Source organism: Curcuma longa, chromosome 4 (genome assembly GCF_044706935.1).
Source record: "Curcuma longa cultivar G26 ecotype Majalengka, Jawa Barat chromosome 4, ITB_CL_G26_1.1, whole genome shotgun sequence".
Taxonomy (NCBI): Eukaryota; Viridiplantae; Streptophyta; class Magnoliopsida; order Zingiberales; family Zingiberaceae; genus Curcuma; species Curcuma longa.
In genome coordinates, this window is record NC_133864.1 from 10,902,039 (window position 1) to 10,921,730 (window position 19,692).

The window sequence follows — 19,692 nt, forward strand, 5'->3', positions numbered from 1 at the left end:
CACTCAATTTAATTTTAACTTGTCTACAACCAACCATAAATTTGATCAACCTATGTTCGATAATTTTTTTTTAAAATAAAAGTGGGAGAGATTACCATTTTCTCTAGCATATTTTTAAAATTTCAATTTTTAAAAAAAAAACTCAGCGTTAAATAGTTTGACCCCGTAAGGGCAATTTGGACATTTCACATTTGCTAACATTGATGGCGAGGGCGTGCACCTGCCGATTATTTATTTATTATTTTGTTCCCGGCTTTTGTCTTCCGTGGGCAAGTCCGACGTGCAGAATTTAAAATCACGGCGTGGCGTTATCACCATTCCCCAAAACACATTAAAAATATTCTTCTGCTTTCTGTGAACCGGGACCCACTCTCCTACGCGCATCGTGATTGGACTTCGCACTCGGCGGCAGTGGGACCCGCCACCTAGTGAGACGCTACAGGTGGGGGAAAAAAGCTGCGGGGCCGGTTCAGTCGGTTGCCGGTTCGGCCGACCCGACACGCTTTGCTCCGGTTTACGATGTGTTATAAAGTTAATCCTCCTTTTTTTTTCCTTTACGGAAATTGTATTATTTTATTTGAGGAGCTTTTGTAGTGACCCCTATTTTTTTTAACTTGTTCAATTTACCTTCAAAGTTTTAGCAAATTACTAATCACCCCTTAGATGATGGCAACAATGACGAAGTCAGAAACTTTATATACATCTTATTAAATTTATAAATTCCATAAATAAATAATAATACAATGCTAAATAATGAGATTAACAATAATTTCTTTCCATTAACATTGCTCGAACACGAAGTTAAGCGAAAAGTCTATGGAAATCAAATGTAATTTCGTAAATTATATTGGGGTTAAGTGAAAATGTTACTAAACTCAGGCTAATCAATTATTATTTTGTTTAAAACAATCAATTAATGGCAAAGCCGGTTGACGTTGACTTGAAGACCAACAAAGTGAACCGGACGAAGGTTCGATCCACGCGGACCCAGATGAGAACACGGAGCAGCGTACCAACGACCGCGAGTCACCAAACCTTCGGGCCCCACAGAAAGAATACGGGTGCGTCATGACTAGGGGTCCAGTATTTTTATTTATTGTCATTGACGAGACAGCGGATCCGAGCACCTGCTACAGCCGAAAGCAAACACGGGGGAAGAACCTTTCTAGGAACATTTCACGTTGCCCCCTAAAGATTTTTCAACTTTTTCACTTCCCTTCAACTAGTTTTGATAAATATCAATATTCATTCCCTATATATATATATATATATATTAAAGCCGATAAATTAGACATAATTCGATATACACATTAAATGAAATTTGAAACAAAAAATCAATTTATTTAGTTTTAAAAGGTTTTGTTACTCCTATATGATAAAATGTGAATAGATTTTAGATTTTTGAAGGGTACAAATGATATTAAAATACGAATAGGGAGCAAAGCGAAAGTTTGTCCTCCGTGTTTTATACGCTCTGTTGACGCCGCCGCTGACGCCGTCAATAAGCTCGTGACGCCGTCACGTCGAGTGGCAGAAAATGGTAATAAAATGACTGCTCGGGGACGCTGAAGCGGATTTAACGGGGCGTTGAAATTCTTCTTCGGCGTCTGCCCGTCCTCGGGTGCGAGAGAGAGAGAGAGAGAGAGAGAGAGGAGGAGGAGGAGGAGGAGGAGGAGGAGGGCGAGCGGGGAGGCGGTGGATTTGGCGGACGTGAAATCGCGGCGGGCGGCTCGGTAGCGCGAACGTTTTAGCAGATTGCAGCGGGGAGTCCTTGTTTCCTCTTAGGGTAGATCCACTCGAGCTGTTTCCCTTTCCGACGGGACTCGTAGATTTATCTTGTAGATTCCGGGATTTCATGCGCAGATGTTCGATCTGTTTTCGTTGTTGTTTTTCCGCAGTTTACTTTAGGGCGTTTTGACAAGAAAACATTTTGTCTTGTTGAAATTAAGCGATCTTGGAGCTATCTTGCGTTTCCTGGGGAAAACAAGTTCCTTTTTGGTTCTGTTGTCTTATTTCCTCTTCGAAAACGGATAAAGTAGGGAGAAGATTTGGGGGAAACCCTAACCTTATGCATCTCTATATGTGTTGGTATTTTCTCGCTTGTTCTAGATTTATAGGGTAGAGTGTATGGTAGTTGAGTTTTATCACTCATGATCCAAGGAGCTTAGTGAATTCCTTGCTCGATCTTGGTGGTCTATCTCTGATATATTCTTGTCTGATCCAAGGACAAGATTTTTGCTTGCAAATCTAAGCTTCTGTGATCTCTCATAGACACATGTTAGCTATACTTATTTGATACTTGAACATACAGAAATCAAGGTAAATCTGAGGCTCTTTTGGTATTTGCGTGAGTGAAACTAAGCCATAGTTTTCTTACACTAAACTAGTTTGTTAGTAGCAGTATAGCCTTTTTTAGTCTGCTTTTTTCTGCATGGACACTTGCTTTATGGCTTACTCCTTTATAATTAGTTTCTTAAAAAAGTTATTGTAAATGATTGTATTGTCCATGAAAGTATGTGCCAAGTTAGTCTTTTAATTTGTATTAACTATTATTGTGTTTGTTGTCATGCTATGTTCTTACATGACCTTTTAGACTTCACAGTTAACACTAGAATTTTGTGTCATTTTTGTGTAGTTCAATTGCTGAAGTCAGAAGAATAGAGTTCCAAAAAAAGTGGATTTGCACATTTATCCTTTGCCTGGTTCCTTTTTGTCCTTGGCTTCTCTCCTTCCGGGTGCAATTAGCCTAGATGTCGTTCCGTAGTATAGTTCGTGATATAAGAGATGGCATTGGGAGCCTGTCAAGGCGAAGTTTTGAAGTGAAACTTGGGAGTCTTTCAGGACATCTCAGGGGAAAGTCTCAAAGCTTTGTAGCTGAGCCACATGATCCATCTCCTGTTATTCAGTCGAGTCGCTGGGCTAGCCTTCCACCAGAGCTGCTTCGGGATGTAATCAAAAGACTGGAGGATAGTGAAAGCACCTGGCCATCCCGAAAGCATGTTGTTGCCTGTGCAGCTGTGTGCAGAGCTTGGAGGGAAATGTGCAAAGAGATAGTAAGAAGTACAGAGTTTTGTGGGAAGATAACTTTTCCAATCTCATTGAAACAGGTAGGTATTGTTATATTTTGTCCATCCTTCAATTGTATAACAGTGATAATATGAACTAGAACACTATGTATGGGTAATTGCACGTGATGCCATTGTTCTAATTTGCATTTGCTTTTGCAGCCAGGCCATCGAGATGGAATGGTTCAGTGTTTCATCAAGAGGGACAAATCCAAATTAACTTACCATCTTTATCTTTGTCTTAGTCCTGGTAAGCTTGCTCTTTTTGTTTGGATATTGTAATGACACAAAGATCTGTCACCTTGTAAATCGATGGCACAAACTTACAGTAGCGTAAAACAGAGAGCATCATCACAACTAATATGCTTAGTCAAGTCCTTCCTAGAGCATTAGAAGTTTGAACTTCTCAGTCCTTTGGATTATGTATCACACTCATTGTGATCCTCATTGTAATAGAAGACTAAACTAAGATATTAAAATATTAAAGACAGAGATGGGCTAGTTAATCTAAATGGAAGATCTAACACAATACATGAAAAAGGTATAATTTTTGGTATGCATATTAAGTTAACTCTAAATATCATGCAAATATACATGGAGCTTGTTGCACAGTGAAAAATGATTCTAAGATGAGGCCAGGCTCTTCTATCCTCTCTGTTTAAAGTGCATATGGTTTTCCTTCTATCTAGGCATTCTTCTATGATATTTCATGTTGCCATTCTTCTTTGTTGAGAAATGAAGCTATTTATTGTTTCCTTTTATGGGAGTTTAAGATTGTTACATATACACGGTGCTAATGAACATTTGATCTCAACTAATCATGTTCATGTTTGATTTGGGTGTAGCTGTGCTTGTTGAGAATGGGAAATTCCTTCTCTCAGCAAAAAGAATTCGTAAAACAGCTCGTACTGAGTATATCATATCTATGGATGCTGACCACATATCGAGATCGACCAATACCTACATTGGGAAGTTGAGGTATTGAAATTTATTTGTGAAAATGTTCTTTGAATTGGTGTTGGTAAAATAAATTAAATGCTTCCCTGTTACATTTGCAGGTCCAATTTCCTTGGTACAAAGTTTGTAATTTGTGACACTCAGCCTCCATACAATGGGGCTGCTATCTGTCCGCCCGGACGGACAAGCCGCAGGTTTTACTCAAAGAAAGTTTCTCCTAAGGTCCCATCTGGCAGCTACAACATAGCTCAGGTGTCATACGAGCTGAATGTTCTTGGCACGCGGGGACCTCGTCGAATGCATTGCGTTTTGCACTCGATTCCCGCTTCAGCTCTTGAGCCTGGTGGCATAGTTCCCGGTCAGCCGGACAACCTTGTTTCTCGCTCGCTGGAGGAGTCCTTCCGCAGCATGTCCTTCTCCAAGTCCATGGATCATTCCATGGACTTCAGCAGTGCTCGCTTTTCGGATATCATTGGGGGAACTCGAGATGGGGATGAGAGTATAGAGGCCAAGGAGCGACCACTAGTTCTTCGGAACAAACCCCCTAGATGGCATGAACAATTGCAATGCTGGTGCCTGAATTTTCGAGGTCGGGTCACCGTCGCCTCCGTAAAGAACTTTCAGCTCATTGCTGCGACGCAGCCTTCTGCGGGTGCTCCTACTCCATCCCAGCCAGCACCCGCAGAGCATGATAAGGTCATACTTCAGTTCGGCAAGGTCGCAAAGGACATGTTCACGATGGATTACCGCTACCCACTCTCAGCATTCCAAGCTTTCGCTATCTGTTTGAGTAGCTTCGACACCAAGCTGGCTTGTGAATAAACAATGAAAACTCAACTCTATTATCAATTCATCATGGCTATCCATGTACCAGTCGTGTCTTCGATAAGTAAGTATGCCTCTTGATCAAGTCATAATGCAAGAGTCTTTAATTCAATAGAAAACTTATCCATGGCACCATCCTATTGTGAGCTAGAAGTTAAAAGCCTCAACTCACTGAACATTACTAAATGGCAACTCACTTTTCCTTTTTTTTCCTTTCTTTTTCTTTTTCATTATGGTGGTCTAGTGGGAAAGGATTGTTGGGGTGTACTTTAGCTGTTCACCACTTCATCACACATGTTTGTTGTCTTGGAAATCTGTCCTTTCATTGGAATTGTATGTAGGCTTTTTCATACCAGCTGGGAGAATACAGCAAAAGAAAGAACAAAGTCTTGTGACCAGAGGAAGAGAGAGAGAGGAGAGGGGAGAAGGTAAAGAGTACAGCTGGTAAGCACTAAATGACAGTGTTGGTCTTCACTTGGCTTTTCTATTGATTGGATAAAGATAAATTACACATGGAGATTTGTGATCCGTGCGCTAAGATTTGGATTGGCATACCAATGTTAGGGTTCAAAAGCCACATGATAGATTTCCAATATCTAGATGGATTGATACAGCTAGCTGCCATGTAATGTTGATTCAAGAGTGGAAAGAATCAGCACCTTGTTCAACATCATCAGTCTCAATGCCTCCATTCTGAGCCATGAGCATCCGGTACACTCTCTTCGAACAAACATCGCCGAACCGCCTTACTTCGGTACCCAGTGCTCCCTCGATCATCAGATCCTTGAGCAGGAATTCCTTCTCATGTACCTGAGATAACCAAAGGGAAGAGTTTCGGTATCGATCGTGAAAACCAAGCAGCAACATATTTCATTTGGTGATGACACTAACCGATTTCGTTGGATCCATATACACGTTCAATAGGGATCTCATAGTTGGATATTTCTTCCAAATGGCAACGGCATACCTCGGTTGAACCTTCGGAATGGCTATCAAAGCTTTCAGCCTGACAAAAATAAAACCAAGTGGTCGTCAGATTCAGTTAGTTAATTCAGAACAAAAGTGATGATCAGGAAATCACAAAAAGAATTAATCGAGGACACAAATCAACGTTGAGGAACCTCAAGATCCTGAGTTGGAACAGGGAGAGAAATTCATAGACATAAAAATCTTACAAATTAGTTAAACTATTTTAAATTTATATTGAGATTTATAATTTATCATATGCAAATAGACTAATTTACTTTTTAATTGGGATCTTGATTGCCTAAGCCAATTTGAGTGACAATCACTAGGACAAAAATTATTTGGATGCAACGTGAAACAAAAGATGTATAAAATGATAGAGCTCTATACTTAATTTTATCACTCGTTCATTCTCCCCCTCCCACCTGACTTTCCTCCCAAATAAACAGAAAACTGAAAAGTATTGTATGCAGTGAACTAAGAAACAAGCTAGGAAGAAACAATCTCTCTAGTAGTTTTGAGAGTAGAAAAAAGGAAAAATTATGTGAAGAATTACACGAAGAATATGGATATACATGCATGGAAAGGTAAATTATCACTAATAGAATGAGTAAAGATTGTTGTACCAGACACTTCCTTTGATCAACTTCCTGTCGATGAAATCCTTGGGAATAATGGTCCCATTAGCATGTACAGACAACCATGTCGGCTTCTTTCTGCACCACAATTGAAAGGCAGTTACTGATACGATACGACAAGCGGCAAATCACCAGAATGTAAACTAATTTTTCAACTCAAATTTCTAATGACATGCACAAGAATCTGTAACTTGGCAGTATCAAGCTAAAGCAAACATCATCAACAACCAAATGCCGTAAGTATAAAGATTAAGGATAAATATAAAATAATTGCAGATTCTCTCTCTTATCAACGAGGGGATAAAATCCATATTGTTAAACCCCGCAGAGTTGGGATAACACGGGTAGCTGATGTTGTTGTTATTGTTCTTCCTCTGAAACTATGAAGCAAAAAGGTTCAAGATGTTGTGTTTCTTAGTATCTTGTATGATCAAATAGTTATGCATGCAGTGGGAATCATCAGCAAATTTAGTTGAGACCATGCTCGTGACTTATCAGGAGACCCCAAATTACTATGATTAGCTTCAACTTGTTTGTATGCAAAAAAATCTACATGTCATCTCCCAATATTTTTACCAATTGTATCTTTGGATTAGGGTAGTTTTCTCATAGTTTTACTAAAGAAAAAAGTATCTAGTTGGACATGAATTGATTTTAACAGAAACCTTCAATTGATTGCAGTAAGCCAACAATTTCTTACAATTAAAATATTAACCTACAGTGCATTATATTCTACGAACTCATGCCATTGGAGAATAACAAATTTCTCGTTTCAACTTTCTAGGTATACTTCTGGTTGAAATTTTGACATTGAGAATTAGGTTTTGAATAAAACAAGTGACATTCACCCAGTAGACTGGCTTTACTAAGAACAGCAATAAAAGGAATTACTGTTGGTGGACTTGTGACTTTAGATTAAGGTTTTTAGTACCAAACATACTCTCTCACAGGCCAGACAAGGTCAGAGATGGACTTCAACTTGGAATCTCAAGATCACAAGGATCCGTACCATTTAAGGTGCAAGCTAGTACAATCTAGAACCTATTTGTGATATAATGAACAAAACTAGAAACAGTGATCTTCATGCCATAACATTGTCTCTTACCTAAATTGACAATTAGCGAGGCTGAATGTTAAGCCAACAATGGTTTCTGCTACTTCTGCTTCATCTATGCAATCCCTGGAGTGCACTTTTGAGTAATGAGTTACCAATCTTGATAGAACCTATGTAAAAATGTGTCAAACCTTAGAGGTGAAATAATTTAATTAGACGATCTCTATGATGTAACTCAAGAGCAAGTATGATGAGGATACAGACCTCCTCAACAGGTGGGCGTCTCCAGTTACAGACATTTGAAGGATTTTTGTATTGAGCCTGTTCACTAAGAAAGGAATCAAATTTGTATAAGAACATGTACTGTTCGGATTTATTAACATAGGAGAAGAATGAAAACTGTTAGATCAAACTAGCAATGGAGTTATTATTGTCAAACTGCAACAATAGAATAAGAAAAATATAAAAAATGACCACTCATCAGTAGTGCCACCAATCTCACATAACACAAATCACAAATGGCAGAAATTTTACATAGAACTAGGAGATGGCGTGAAACTAAAACAAGAAAAACCTTGCTTGAGACACATAGATAGGGACCAACAGGATTATTAAAAAACAAGTTTTGAGCAGTTAAGAAGTGTTTTGCTCATCTGGTTGCTCCACAAGAGGGGCATTATTTAATTTTTAAATAAATACTTATTGAATAAGTAGAATTGATCTATAATATTATTCGCAGAAAAGTTTTCAGATTGATTATTTGTATCAAAGAGGAAGTGGAACAACAGCCTTGTTTGAATAAAACAACACTAACCATAGGCATGAGACACCTAAATGTTGACAATGAATAAGTGTATCATTGAATTGTAGATAGCTACAAGGATATCTAACCATAGGATGATAGAGATGGTAAGTACATTTTATTAATTAAACTCGGTAAAAGTTCGTCCACCCCTTCCTCTCCACATGCCTTTTCCTTTAAAAGCATGGCTTGAGATTGTGAAAAATCTGATCATTTTCTGTGCACTTCCAAAATCAACTAGTTAGATCCAACATAACATTCCAAGGCAAAAAAATCTTGACCATCTATCGGCTATTGAAAATTGTCACAGAACTAACACAACACCAAATTAATTGCCATGCAACAGCAAAAATTAGATTTGGAAAATGGAAATTTTACATGTGTGCTAATGAACTAGAAATTTGAAAATAGAACAAAAAATAGCACATTTGATATTTAGAGGTATGAAGCCAACAAAAATTTGAATATGGAGACAAAAGATTAAATACTCAGAAACAACGTCAAAAAATAGTGTAAAATAATATGAAATCTTACTTTATTACAAGAGATAAACCTCTATTTATACACGAATATAGGGACCTATTCTAGGAGAATTATTCTATAAAAAAAAAAAAAGAATATTTATCCCTAATAGAATATTTATCCCTAAATATTCTAACAAATATAAATTACAAAGTTACCAACACATGAACAAGAACAAAGAACTAACCATTTCTTGATGTAACTCATTAGTTTGTTGGTGAGATAACATATCGTGAACCCTGGATACTTATTTTGAACTATCTGGATATTGGCAAAAAGGGATCCATTAGACACAAGGTCACAGAATTCCTCTGCCTGATGCACTAGGAGTATGTATGGCACTTCTGATCCAAGAAGTGAAAGCTGCATACAACAGGCAAAGTTCAGTTACAAGCCAAAAATTAAACCACAAAATGTATAAAAGGAAATTCGGCCCATAGTTTGTTATGATAATTTTATGATTTAGAAAATGCAAAACAATAGCAGATTGAACTTCAAAATTAAGTATAATTTCTCATCTCTGCTCTATACGTCATATTCTAAGTTTGCTTTCTGTTTGCATCTGTGCTAGGGTGTTCTATCTGCTCTATAAATCATATTCTAAATTTGCTTTCTGTTTGCATCTATGCTGAAGTGTTCTATCCTAGACAATTTTTTTGGTGGTAAATTATATCCAAATTAAGTTTCTCACTTATTCATTTTCAAACCTCCTCTAATAAGCAGTCCTCTATCCCACTGTTTAATGTTCTCATGTGGATCTTTCCGATAAGCTTAGGTCATGAAGGATCTTTGCATGTTGGATTGAAGCAAAACTATAGAGGCACTGCTATTGAACTCTGCTAACAAACAAAAATATATTAACATAAATTAATATTGGACCTCCTAATGCTTCAACCACCCTCAAATCTTCATAGGAATAAGTAGTGCAAGAAAGGTGTTCTAACAGAGATAAAATGGTAAGAACCATATTGATTAAGAATGTAATCCATATTCCACAGAGTCCTTTATTATAGAGATAAGACTCAGAGATCATGGAGCACCTCCATTATGTTAATTTATCTACTACAATCCATTCTTCAAGATTCGTGAGATGGCCCAAGAGGCTTCAAAACATAGAATAATGATTGGGCTAACACCAAGTCAGTTTAATATGAGTGTAAACAGCTTTTCTTAGTTGGAGCTTCAAACTAGTAGGCTGGAGGTGAAAAAAGAATTCAATGTTGAGTGCAGTAGATTGAACTGAAGCCAAACTTGCCTCAAACAAACCAGGGTACCAAAAACTGGCCAATGAAAGCTGAAAGGTATCTGGATGTAGGTTCAAGACATAACTAATAAAATATTTGCCACCAAGATCTACAAGTGTCCATTTTTTCAAGTAGACATAACTCATCAAATATCTGTCACCAAGATCAACAGGTGCCCATTTTCTCAAGAAGTGCACTATCGGAGCTATGCCAATAGTCCCACATTAACAACTATAGAGAATAGTGATCCATGTTGACTATAATCTACATATTAAGAGGGTGTCTCCATCTCAAATTGTATTCATTTTGGGATGGAATGAACTCCAACCCACTTCGACATTTTAAGTAATGATGTGTATGGAGGGGGCCATACTAAAGCAAGGTTGCTTTAGGTCCTTTTTAATGATTATGAGTTTAGGATAATACCGTCACTTGTCAGTAACGGAACATTGAACGAAATCTGTCCAACTAAAAACCTCCTTAAAGCTTTACATTAACAAGCACAATTCAAATTTATACATTCATGACACCATCTAAAACTTATAGAGAAATACGATTAGAATTTCCATGCATGATCTCCTACATTTCCAGCCTCTTTAATCAATGAGGTATGTAAAATATAATAACAATCATTCATCTCTACCCCCCTAATCCTTCCCTGTTCCTATTTGAATTCAGATCATTGTATCATTCCATTAGCACTACCTCTAATGTAGTGGCCAGCAGTCACTAAATAATATGTTTAAAAACTCCTAAAATTTAGTACCTCTGTGATATGATCAGGTGGATTAATCTTCCATAAAATTGATCTTTGAATTGGATTTGAGGTTATGCGAAAAGAGAGACCCTTTTCAGCAAACCTCATCAAAAGAGGGCCTGCATCAAACCAGAACCACATTTAAGCATGGGAAAAATGATGATAATGCAAAAATGACATGACCATGTGCAGGCATCACTGAGAATTGGCATACCACCAACTGACCCATTTTCAATGATTTTAGCATCAATCTCAGCCATCATGGATTTCAGTGCAAATTTTCCTTTTTCCCATTTTTGCCTCTCCTTCTCCAATTTCTTTGACTTGGCTGCTTCAGCTTTAAGAGCTTCTTTCTGTAATTTTTCTTGCTGCACACAGAAATCCATAATAATTAAACTTCTGCTGATTTCTTCAATTTTCATTGGTAAAACATAGCAAATACGACCTTACCTGCTTTTGTTGTTTTCGTTCTTCACGTAAATGAAGCTTCTTTTCCTTAAGTTGCCCCTTTCTTCCTTCAGCCTCAGTTCTTTGGTGTGCTTTCCCAATACCTTTGTGATTCTCTATCACAGTGATATTTTCCTTATTGTACATCTCCTGACAGTAACTGTATTGTCCAGTCTGTCATCATATTAATAAGTAGTTAGTTGTCGTTCTTTCTTCATGCCTACAACTAATGCTTCAGAGGAAAAGAAACAATGGGATAACGATGTCAGTTACGTATGCTGTTTCAAAAAAGCAAAGACTAGTTCAAGATAAGTATCATAAGGTTTAAGGAAATAATTCAAATAAATGAGATATGGATCTGGAAGAAGTAATTAATATTATGCAACCAAATCACCATACTCCGAAAGACTAAGGAAGATAGACCAGTAAGGATGCTTTAGTCATTTAGTATCCAAGTTCTTAAACTATAAACAAATTAGAAACAATTAAAAGCAAAAGTCTCAACTCCAAATACTTTCATATGCAATTAATAGACTAAGGAAGATAAACCAGTAAGGATGATTTAGTCATTAAGTATCCAAATTCTTAAACTAGAAACAAATTAGAAACAATTAATAGCAAGTCTCAACTTCAAATACCTTCATATGAAATTAATAGCAAGAAACAAATTAGAAATTAATTGACTACCTGGAATGGAGTTTGTTCGACAATGTTGTCAATATCTGGTGGACTCTCTCCGATAATCTGTATGAAACTGGAGGTCTCTGAGAAGAAAAAAATAAATTTATGAACCAAAATGACCAGGCAGTAATCCTGATTTTCTATGTAGCATTCATAAATTATACCATAGTTGTCATCCATTATTCCATCTCTGCCATGCTTCATAAGATCTTTATCGTTGTTATTATAATTGTCAAAAACTAGGTCATCCATGGGGAAGCAATCCTGTATTACCCCTGAACCTTTCAGTTCTTCAACTCTCTGAGAATTTAGATGTACCTGAGAGTTCTCATTTGATGTTGATGCAATGATATCTGTCCCTGATTTCTTTGTAGTTATCAAAGGTACATCAAGTTCAGATTCATTATCTGACTCCAAGCATATCAAACGGCCAACTCCTACAGAGACAGCCAACTCCTAAGATAATTAGCCATTGGAAAATTACCAGGAGGAAAAAAAAAACTTAATGGGGTTCCAACAAAACTTTATTTGACAATAAATAAAGGTTGAACACACTGATAGACCAAAAAAAGTTTAATGATGCGAGTCCATGAAAGATAAATCACTACAGGAAACTATAAAACAGCAATTATGGCCTATCCCTACCCCAAAAAAAAGGAAAGACCGTTCGTTCCCTAGAAGATGAAAAACTAGGCTGATGAACCTTCCTTGGTTATTTACTTTGGCGGAAACACGAGGGATGGGAAAAGGCAGATGGGAACAACTACATATTACCATACAAAAGTTCTCCACTATTCAACAAAGCTATCAACAGAAGGAATAATTCATGTCAGTTCTCTATCCTCCCATGATATGTGTGGTATGGTAGAAGTTAAAGGGAAATGGAATCAGCTCTCATTTTGAATTCAGGTCCTGTTTTTGTTACACAAGGAAACGCCATTCTAGAACCCGTTCCACCTCTTAAAAAAGCACGAAATTTAACAACATATTTCTAAGTTCACATTCCAAAACAACTTCAATACCTAAATATGAATGAATAATTTTTTTCTGTTTCATTCCCTTCCAAATTGTTTCCAGCGCCCCAAATGCATCTCACGAAAACAACAAGGTAAAAAAAACATATTTTAGTTAAAAGATTAGAGTGACAAAATCAACATAGCCATCCTATCGTCGAGCAAGAGGCAATAGATGGAAATCACCAGAAAATTCTGACGAGTCGTTGGCTAAATTGGCACGAGCAAGGCTGCATTTGACAATGGAAGGATCGGAATCGAAGGGCTTTCCATGAGACATAGGCGTCTCGGGGATGAAATAGGGCATACGGACTGGATTCTCTTTTTGCGGAGTTACGCCGTCGTCGATGACGACTACGGTTGGAGGCGGCCCTCCCCGTCTGCGTCCCTCTCCATCCATCTTCCCTGCCTTCCTTGGAGGGCCCTGCAAGGATGAGTCTTCGTTTTCATCGTCGTCGGAGACGATATCGATGGTGCAGGCGGTCGGCGGTCGACCATCCATCACGGCGGTCGGGAAGCGAGCGTTGGAGTGGAGAATTGGGGAAAGTTTTGGCGCTTCGAAGTCTCAAGCTTAAAAGAACGAATTAAGGCCCATCAATCGGCCCAATAACTTATTACCAGTTGGTTCGGCCCAATAATACCATTGACGAAAAATCGAACCGGACCGATCCTATTTGGGCCATTTACCAGTTGGTTCGGCCCAAACACACCATGCAACCCTGCTATAAGAGGAGGATGAGAATTAGGGTTTCGACTTCAACTCGCAGCGGCTCCTGGCCATCTGGTTCTTGCAAGCTTCGACGGCGGATTCTTCGATCTCTCGATCGCAAACATGGTGAGCAATCCTAAGTTGTACATGTTTTTTTTTTCTAGCGCGACAGTTCTGCAATGATCTTAACTTGTGGTTCTCTGCCAGATCATTCCGAAGAAGAATCGCCATGAGATCTGCAAGTACCTCTTTCAGGGTATGTTTTCTGAATCAAATCAGGATTTTGAACGTATTATGCTCAATTTGTCGTTCCTTCTCTGAAGAAAGATTTTTTTTTTGGGTATGGATTTGGTTTAGAGGGGGTGCTCTACGCCAAAAAGGACTACAACCTCGCTAAGCATCCAGAGATCGATGTGCCAAATCTGCAGGTGATCAAGCTGATGCAGAGCTTTAAATCGAAGGAGTACGTGAGGGAGACCTTTGCTTGGCAGCACTATTACTGGTATCTGACCAATGATGGTATTGAGCATCTGAGAACTTTCCTTAATCTTCCATCTGAGATCGTTCCTGCGACTTTGAAAAAATCTGCACGGCCGCCTGCCCGCCCGTTTGGCTCTGGTCCTCCGGGTGACCGGCCCAGGTGACATCGATTCCTCCAATCGACAATGATTTCGAATTATGATGAGTGTCTTCTTGTTTTGCTATATTTTTGAGGTATTCTGTCTTGATAGAGGGCCGCCAAGATTTGAGGGAGACCGACCGAGATTTGGCGATAGGGATGGGTATCGTGGAGGTCCACGCCCAGGGGGGCCTCCAGGAGAGCTTGGCGACAAGGGTGGTGCACCACCTGAATTCCAGCCATCTTTCAGGGTATGCATCCGTGAACTTCTCAAGATTTTTTTTCCATTTTATTTCAACAGGTTATGGTTAATGATACTTTATTTAGATTAATACAAGTTTGAATTGCTGTTGGGTCTGTATGATTTTGCTTTGTGAAGAATTCTACTGTCTTTTTATTCATTTTTCTATTGCATCCGACTCTCTAAGAAAGCTTACTTTAGATAAAATAAAAACTTATTTGCTGGACAAATTGTATAGTGTCCCAGTTTGAGACTACCTAATCATAAGGACGAGGATACAAACTTGTTTTTGATCATGTGATTTGCAAATTAATGCTCTCTCATCTGAGAGAATGTGAATATCAGACTTTATTGCTTAGAGTCGTCCAAGAATCATATCCACTATCATAACAGCCATTCCCATCTAACTTGTGCATAGAATGTAAGAGATATTGCAGTCTTGTATTCAATTCAAGCTTCTCTGCTTCCTGGGATGTAATCAAAAGTGACATGGTTTGTTGTTTGCCAATATCTTAAAAAGTGTAAAAATCTTCAGTCTGGGATTAGAGAATCTCTGATTTTTGTCCAATTGCCAATTTGTCTAGATGCCAAAGCCAAGTTATTTTGTTCCTCTCTTATGAGTTCCTGTCATGAATTGTTGCTGATATTCGTTTCATTTTACTTTTACCATCACACTCCTTTATGATTTACTAAGATCGTCTGGTTAAATTCATGGCCCATCATACTGCTTACATCTGTTTTTTTTTTAAATGTTGTATATGTTTTAAAATTCATATCCACTATGATTTGTGGTTTTCAATAAGATCCCAAAGGAAGAACCATTTGATGAGCTACTGTTTTTAATTCTCACGAACGGTCATCTGAGATAGCTTTGTGCTGATACAACCAAGATCTCTGATGGTTTTCCTTGGGAGTTTTTGCAGAGTCTTTGTTTAAATATTTTTATGATTGGTGAAAATTGAGAACCAAATTATTTTGCATGTGAAACTAAATCTTGTCTGATACGCAATAATATGAGTACATGATTATACCTTGATGTATAGTTTGAGTTATCTACGGTGAATGCTTAAACACTAAATTATGTATGCTTCATGGATTAGGGCTGACAACAAGTTTTGTTTGTAGACTGAAAATCTTGATTTCGAGCATAGGGTCTTTTGCTAGGAGTTTCACATGGTTTTCAAATCTCAAAGGAGGGAATCAGATGATGAGCAGTCTCCATTTTAATCTCATGACGGTCATCTGAGATAGCTCTGGGCTGATAATACTGAGATCTCTGATGATTTCTGTGCTTTGGGATTCTTTAGTGTGGTTGTAGTACATTTCAGAACTGGACCAGATTAATTGAAACGATAAAACACACCCCTATCGGATTTTTGATTGGTTCAATCTGAAAACTTCAGTCCTTCAAGCTGATATGTTTAGACTCATACATCCATGTTTTAACTCATGTCTGTGCCTTGTTCTTGAGTGTTTTCATGTTATAGTGGCTGTCTATTAATTGCTGGAACAGATATGGTATGATGTTTAAACTGTTGAAATCGTGTAGGGTTCTGGCAGTAGGCCTGGATTCGGACGTGGAGGTGGAGGATATGGAGCTGGTCCCGGAGCTGGATCTGCTGCTTCTCTACAGTAGAAAGATTGACTAGAACTATGATATTAGTAGCTTAAAGTTATTTTTTACAACATATTTTGTTCCCAAAAAAGTGAGAAATTGCCTAAGTTAAGTTCAAACTAATCCCTTCTCGAAATTGGAATTCTACTTGATGCTGCATTTATTCAGTTACTATCTGATTTTATCAAAAAAGGGGAAGAACTCCTTTTTGATCAACAGAATTAGCCATTCTTAATTTGGCTTAGCTGGTGATATGTTGAATGCAGGATGTTTTACCTTACAAGCTAACCTTCTGCCATTTTACTTTTGCTTTCTGTGTACAAGGATGAACTCAACTTGCTTTCTTTTCATAGTCTTTCTGTCTGCTAGCTGTGATGCTGCTTGTAACTTGTGGAAGTGTTATCTTTTCTACATTTCCTCAAACTATTAGAGAAAGGGATCTCTTGTAATGTTTATGAGCCCAATGGAAAAATGTCTTGATGAACATTTACATTTGTATCAAAATGAATACTCAATTCTTACTATAAATTTACAGTGTGGTTCTATCAAATTTGATCTCATTCAATTGGACTTGAACTGACTTGAGCACAAAAACAACAACACCTTCGATTGGAAGAATATTTATGAGTCAAATATATTTGAAGAAAGGTAAGATGTTAAATCAGATGGGTCAAAATTTGTGAAACTCAAGATTTCTTCTAAAATTTGAGCCAAGGAATTCCTAACAAATACGTTTTCTAGTAGACAATTCAACAAACAAAAAGGTTTCTCACAAGAGAAGCTGAAAAAGCAACACAGAAGAGAGGAAAAAAGTTCAAAGATGTTTGACTGCTTTTGCTCACTTAAATGTGAGAACAACAATATTTAGGGTCTAACATGATGCTAAGTATGAGTTATAGGGTTTCAAGTTCTACTAACCAAACAAAATGTCATACCTGTACTTTCGATACGATTCAACGGTCTTCGAAACTCATTAACATTACATAAACAAGTGTGGCAATCCCTAACACTCGAGCCTAACAAAAATTTAAAATTTTGGGGTTTAAAAACAATGTTTAAATGAAACATCATTAGGGAGATAAATAGAAGAGCACAAAGTAGTTCACTTTGAGTAGAAAGAGGTCCAAACAGTGAGAACAAGTGGGGGAGGAACTTATTCTATGCTGCTGCATGCTTTATTCCCTTTGCCACCATCTGATTTGATGATGCCTGGAATGAGTAAACACACAAGCTTTTTGCAGGCAAAAGTAAGAGGGAGGCTCTCTTCTCAATTCTCATTCCCCATGAATGAGGACCATCCCCATGCCAATGCCCAAGGGCCCCTGCAATTTATGAGTCTCCTCCAAACAAATTAGATTAACTGAAGTAATTAGTGTGTTTGAAAAAGAATTTTTACCTTGATAATTCTTCTTGTTTACCCTTAAAGAAATGTTATGTTCTTCCTCTTTCTGTGCTGCTGTTCCTGCAAAAGCTACTGCAATTGACTCCTTTGAGGCTTCCACAATAAAAAAGAGTTAGAACCCATCAAGCCTTCCCACCTTCCAAGCAATACAGCATCAATATGATGAAGGAAGTCACCAACTCAGCTCAAGCTTCCATCTTTGCAATGGCAGAAGCAAGGAGAAGAGCCAAGGAGTCACCTACACCAATGAGGAAGAGAGAAGAAGCTCACAACAAGGAACAAGAGGAAGAGAAGAAGAGGAGGCCAACACAACAACAACAGCAGGAGCCACACACGCCCTCCACCAAGGGGGCTTTAAAGAGCTTCTTCACCTGCAAACACCACCACCACCAAGAGCACAGCAAAAGGATTGGGTGCTCAGGGTCCATCTGCAAGTTGAGGGACATGGAGAGACCAGAGGCTGTTGCTGCTGCTCCTCAAGGTGAGCCATGCAAAAGAAGGGGGCCTTCAAATGGTGAAGGGGCCAAGAACAGCAGCAGGAAGAAGCAGCAGCAGCCTCTGAGTGAGTTGAATGGAGTGGTGGTCTCCAACTCATTTTCTTCTCACTCTTCTGCCTCTGTGGCTGCTGCTGCTGTTGCCGCTGCTTCGTCTGCTTCCTCTTCCTCCATTGGGGGGTCTTTTAGGAGAATGCCCTTAAGGAGGTTCTCTGGCTGCTATGAGTGCCAAATGGTGGTGGATCCTGTGAGCATGTTGTCTAGGGACTCCTCCCTCAGGACCACCATCTGTTCTTGCCCTGACTGTGGAGAGATCTTTGTGAAAGCTGAGAGTTTGGAGATTCATCAGGCAGTGAGGCATGCAGGTAGAATCTCTTCATTAGATTAGTAGCACCTTCTATAATAGATGAACATGCAAAGTTTTGATGCCTCAATATTCACCTAATTTTAATTGTTTACATGAAAAGTTCACTTTGTGTAGTTTTTTTTTTTTAAAAAAAAAACTCTTCATGCTTTCAATTGTTACCATTTATTTCAGTATCAGAATTCTTTCTGTTTTCTCTGTAGTTATCATTCTCAGTTCTTTCTTGTTCAATCTACTAAGTTCTAAAAGAATTCTTTATATACTTTTGATTCTCTGCAATTAGTAAGAAGAACAAACAAAGTTTTTGATGCTTCTTAGAGTTTCTTGTTTCACCTAAAATAGAGTATTTTCTTTTTCCTCTTCTCTGATAAGAGTTATGAATGAGGGTGGGGAGAGGACTCGATATGAGAGAAAAGGGTTCATGAATGAGAGCGGAGGGTTGTGGATAGGTAGGTTTGCTTCAAGAGGAATTCATTTTTCAAAAGAAAATTTTTTGGTTGCTCATGATCTGACACCACACCAACAGTGAAGACTCTTTGTAACTCTTTCTTAACCATTTGATTCAGTATCAGAATTGGGCCCTGAAGACACCAGCAGGAACATAGTGGAGATCATCTTCCAATCGAGTTGGCTAAAGAAGCAAACCCCCCTCTGCAAGATAGACAGGATCCTGAAGGTCCACAACACCACCAAAACAGTCACAAGGTTTGAAGACTACCGTGACTCGATCAAGCTGAAGGCGAACAAGCTCCCGAAGAGGCACCCACGGTGCACCGCGGATGGGAATGAGCTCCTCCGCTTCCACTGCACCACCTTCATGTGCTCTGTTGGTCTGGATGGAGCCACCAACCTGTGCACCTCCATCCCCCACTGCAACCTGTGCAGCATCTTGAAGAATGGGTTCAAGAAAGACTGCCAAGGGAGGATTCAGACCATGGCAACCAGCGGAAGGGCTCATGATGTGGCCGGGATCACACCGGAGCAGAAAAGCGCAATGTTGGTGTGCAGAGTGGTTGCAGGGAGAGTGAAGAGGAAGCAGGATGAAGTCGAGGAGTATGATTCATTGGCCGGATCAAGCGGAGTCTACTCCAATTTGGATGAGCTCTTTGTGTTTGACCCTAAAGCTATTTTGCCTTGCTTTGTTGTAGTTTACAGAAGTTGATCTCCATGTTCTTTTTGTTTTTTTCCTACTTGAGACATGAATCTGATTTCGATATAGCAAAAGCTTTTTGTGCATGAGAGGGAGGAAGCAACCTTGATTCCGAACAATCTCTAGA

At 38.6% G+C, this 19,692-nt stretch overlaps 4 protein-coding genes, 1 long non-coding RNA gene and 1 other non-coding gene across 6 annotated transcripts; 4 read left to right on the forward strand and 2 right to left on the reverse strand.

Annotated features, from left to right (window-relative positions):
• Positions 1 to 1,675: 1,675 nt before the first annotated feature.
• LOC141826511 (tubby-like F-box protein 8) lies at positions 1,676 to 5,199 on the forward strand. Its single transcript, XM_074713766.1, has 5 exons — positions 1,676 to 1,786; positions 2,636 to 3,107; positions 3,228 to 3,315; positions 3,911 to 4,043; positions 4,124 to 5,199. The coding sequence occupies exons 2-5, from the start codon at positions 2,751 to 2,753 to the stop codon at positions 4,842 to 4,844; spliced, it is 1,299 nt and encodes a 432-aa protein (XP_074569867.1). The 5' UTR covers positions 1,676 to 1,786; positions 2,636 to 2,750; the 3' UTR covers positions 4,845 to 5,199.
• A 74-nt stretch (positions 5,200 to 5,273) lies between these two features.
• On the reverse strand, positions 5,274 to 13,554 carry LOC141826510 (crossover junction endonuclease EME1B-like). Its single transcript, XM_074713765.1, has 12 exons — positions 13,158 to 13,554; positions 12,123 to 12,395; positions 11,965 to 12,041; positions 11,281 to 11,451; positions 11,045 to 11,198; positions 10,840 to 10,949; positions 9,017 to 9,192; positions 7,770 to 7,833; positions 7,557 to 7,675; positions 6,440 to 6,529; positions 5,739 to 5,853; positions 5,274 to 5,657 (listed from the first exon to the last, which is right to left on the reverse strand). Exons 1-12 carry the CDS (start codon positions 13,471 to 13,473, stop codon positions 5,484 to 5,486), a joined length of 1,839 nt encoding a protein of 612 aa, XP_074569866.1. The 5' UTR covers positions 13,474 to 13,554; the 3' UTR covers positions 5,274 to 5,483.
• Positions 13,555 to 13,734: 180 nt separating this feature from the next.
• On the forward strand, positions 13,735 to 16,469 carry LOC141826512 (small ribosomal subunit protein eS10z-like). The gene is made up of 5 exons (XM_074713767.1): positions 13,735 to 13,806; positions 13,888 to 13,936; positions 14,038 to 14,320; positions 14,412 to 14,550; positions 16,090 to 16,469. The coding sequence occupies exons 1-5, from the start codon at positions 13,804 to 13,806 to the stop codon at positions 16,174 to 16,176; spliced, it is 561 nt and encodes a 186-aa protein (XP_074569868.1). The 5' UTR covers positions 13,735 to 13,803; the 3' UTR covers positions 16,177 to 16,469.
• Positions 15,356 to 15,443, forward strand: LOC141828729 (small nucleolar RNA Z161/Z228). The gene has a single exon (XR_012601820.1). It is a non-coding gene; the product is annotated as a small nucleolar RNA Z161/Z228 (small nucleolar RNA).
• A 949-nt stretch (positions 16,470 to 17,418) lies between the features above and the next one.
• Positions 17,419 to 17,759, reverse strand: LOC141828311 (uncharacterized). Its single transcript, XR_012601757.1, has 3 exons — positions 17,694 to 17,759; positions 17,552 to 17,617; positions 17,419 to 17,477 (listed from the first exon to the last, which is right to left on the reverse strand). It is a non-coding gene; the product is annotated as an uncharacterized LOC141828311 (long non-coding RNA).
• Positions 17,559 to 19,660, forward strand: LOC141828310 (uncharacterized). The gene is made up of 2 exons (XM_074715713.1): positions 17,559 to 18,416; positions 18,982 to 19,660. The coding sequence occupies exons 1-2, from the start codon at positions 17,717 to 17,719 to the stop codon at positions 19,575 to 19,577; spliced, it is 1,296 nt and encodes a 431-aa protein (XP_074571814.1). The 5' UTR covers positions 17,559 to 17,716; the 3' UTR covers positions 19,578 to 19,660.
• The last annotated feature ends 32 nt before the right edge of the window (positions 19,661 to 19,692 follow it).

Excerpts from the sequence above, each read along its gene's own strand:
- LOC141826511 (XM_074713766.1), top strand. The coding sequence starts at position 2,751 with ATGTCGTTCCGTAGTATAGTTCGTGATATAAGAGATGGCATTGGGAGC. Across the intron at positions 3,108-3,227 it reads TTCCAATCTCATTGAAACAG|CCAGGCCATCGAGATGGAAT; the intron begins GTAGGTATTGTT and ends TTGCTTTTGCAG. Across the intron at positions 3,316-3,910 it reads TTATCTTTGTCTTAGTCCTG|CTGTGCTTGTTGAGAATGGG; the intron begins GTAAGCTTGCTC and ends ATTTGGGTGTAG.
- LOC141826510 (XM_074713765.1), bottom strand. The coding sequence starts at position 13,473 with ATGGATGGTCGACCGCCGACCGCCTGCACCATCGATATCGTCTCCGAC. Across the intron at positions 11,452-11,964 it reads TCGAACAAACTCCATTCCAG|ACTGGACAATACAGTTACTG; the intron begins GTAGTCAATTAA and ends ATATGATGACAG. Across the intron at positions 9,193-10,839 it reads CACCTGATCATATCACAGAG|CTTTCACTTCTTGGATCAGA; the intron begins GTACTAAATTTT and ends TGTTGTATGCAG.
- LOC141826512 (XM_074713767.1), top strand. Across the intron at positions 14,321-14,411 it reads CCTCCGGGTGACCGGCCCAG|AGGGCCGCCAAGATTTGAGG; the intron begins GTGACATCGATT and ends CTGTCTTGATAG. Across the intron at positions 14,551-16,089 it reads AATTCCAGCCATCTTTCAGG|GGTTCTGGCAGTAGGCCTGG; the intron begins GTATGCATCCGT and ends GAAATCGTGTAG.
- LOC141828310 (XM_074715713.1), top strand. The coding sequence starts at position 17,717 with ATGATGAAGGAAGTCACCAACTCAGCTCAAGCTTCCATCTTTGCAATG. Across the intron at positions 18,417-18,981 it reads TCAGGCAGTGAGGCATGCAG|TATCAGAATTGGGCCCTGAA; the intron begins GTAGAATCTCTT and ends CATTTGATTCAG.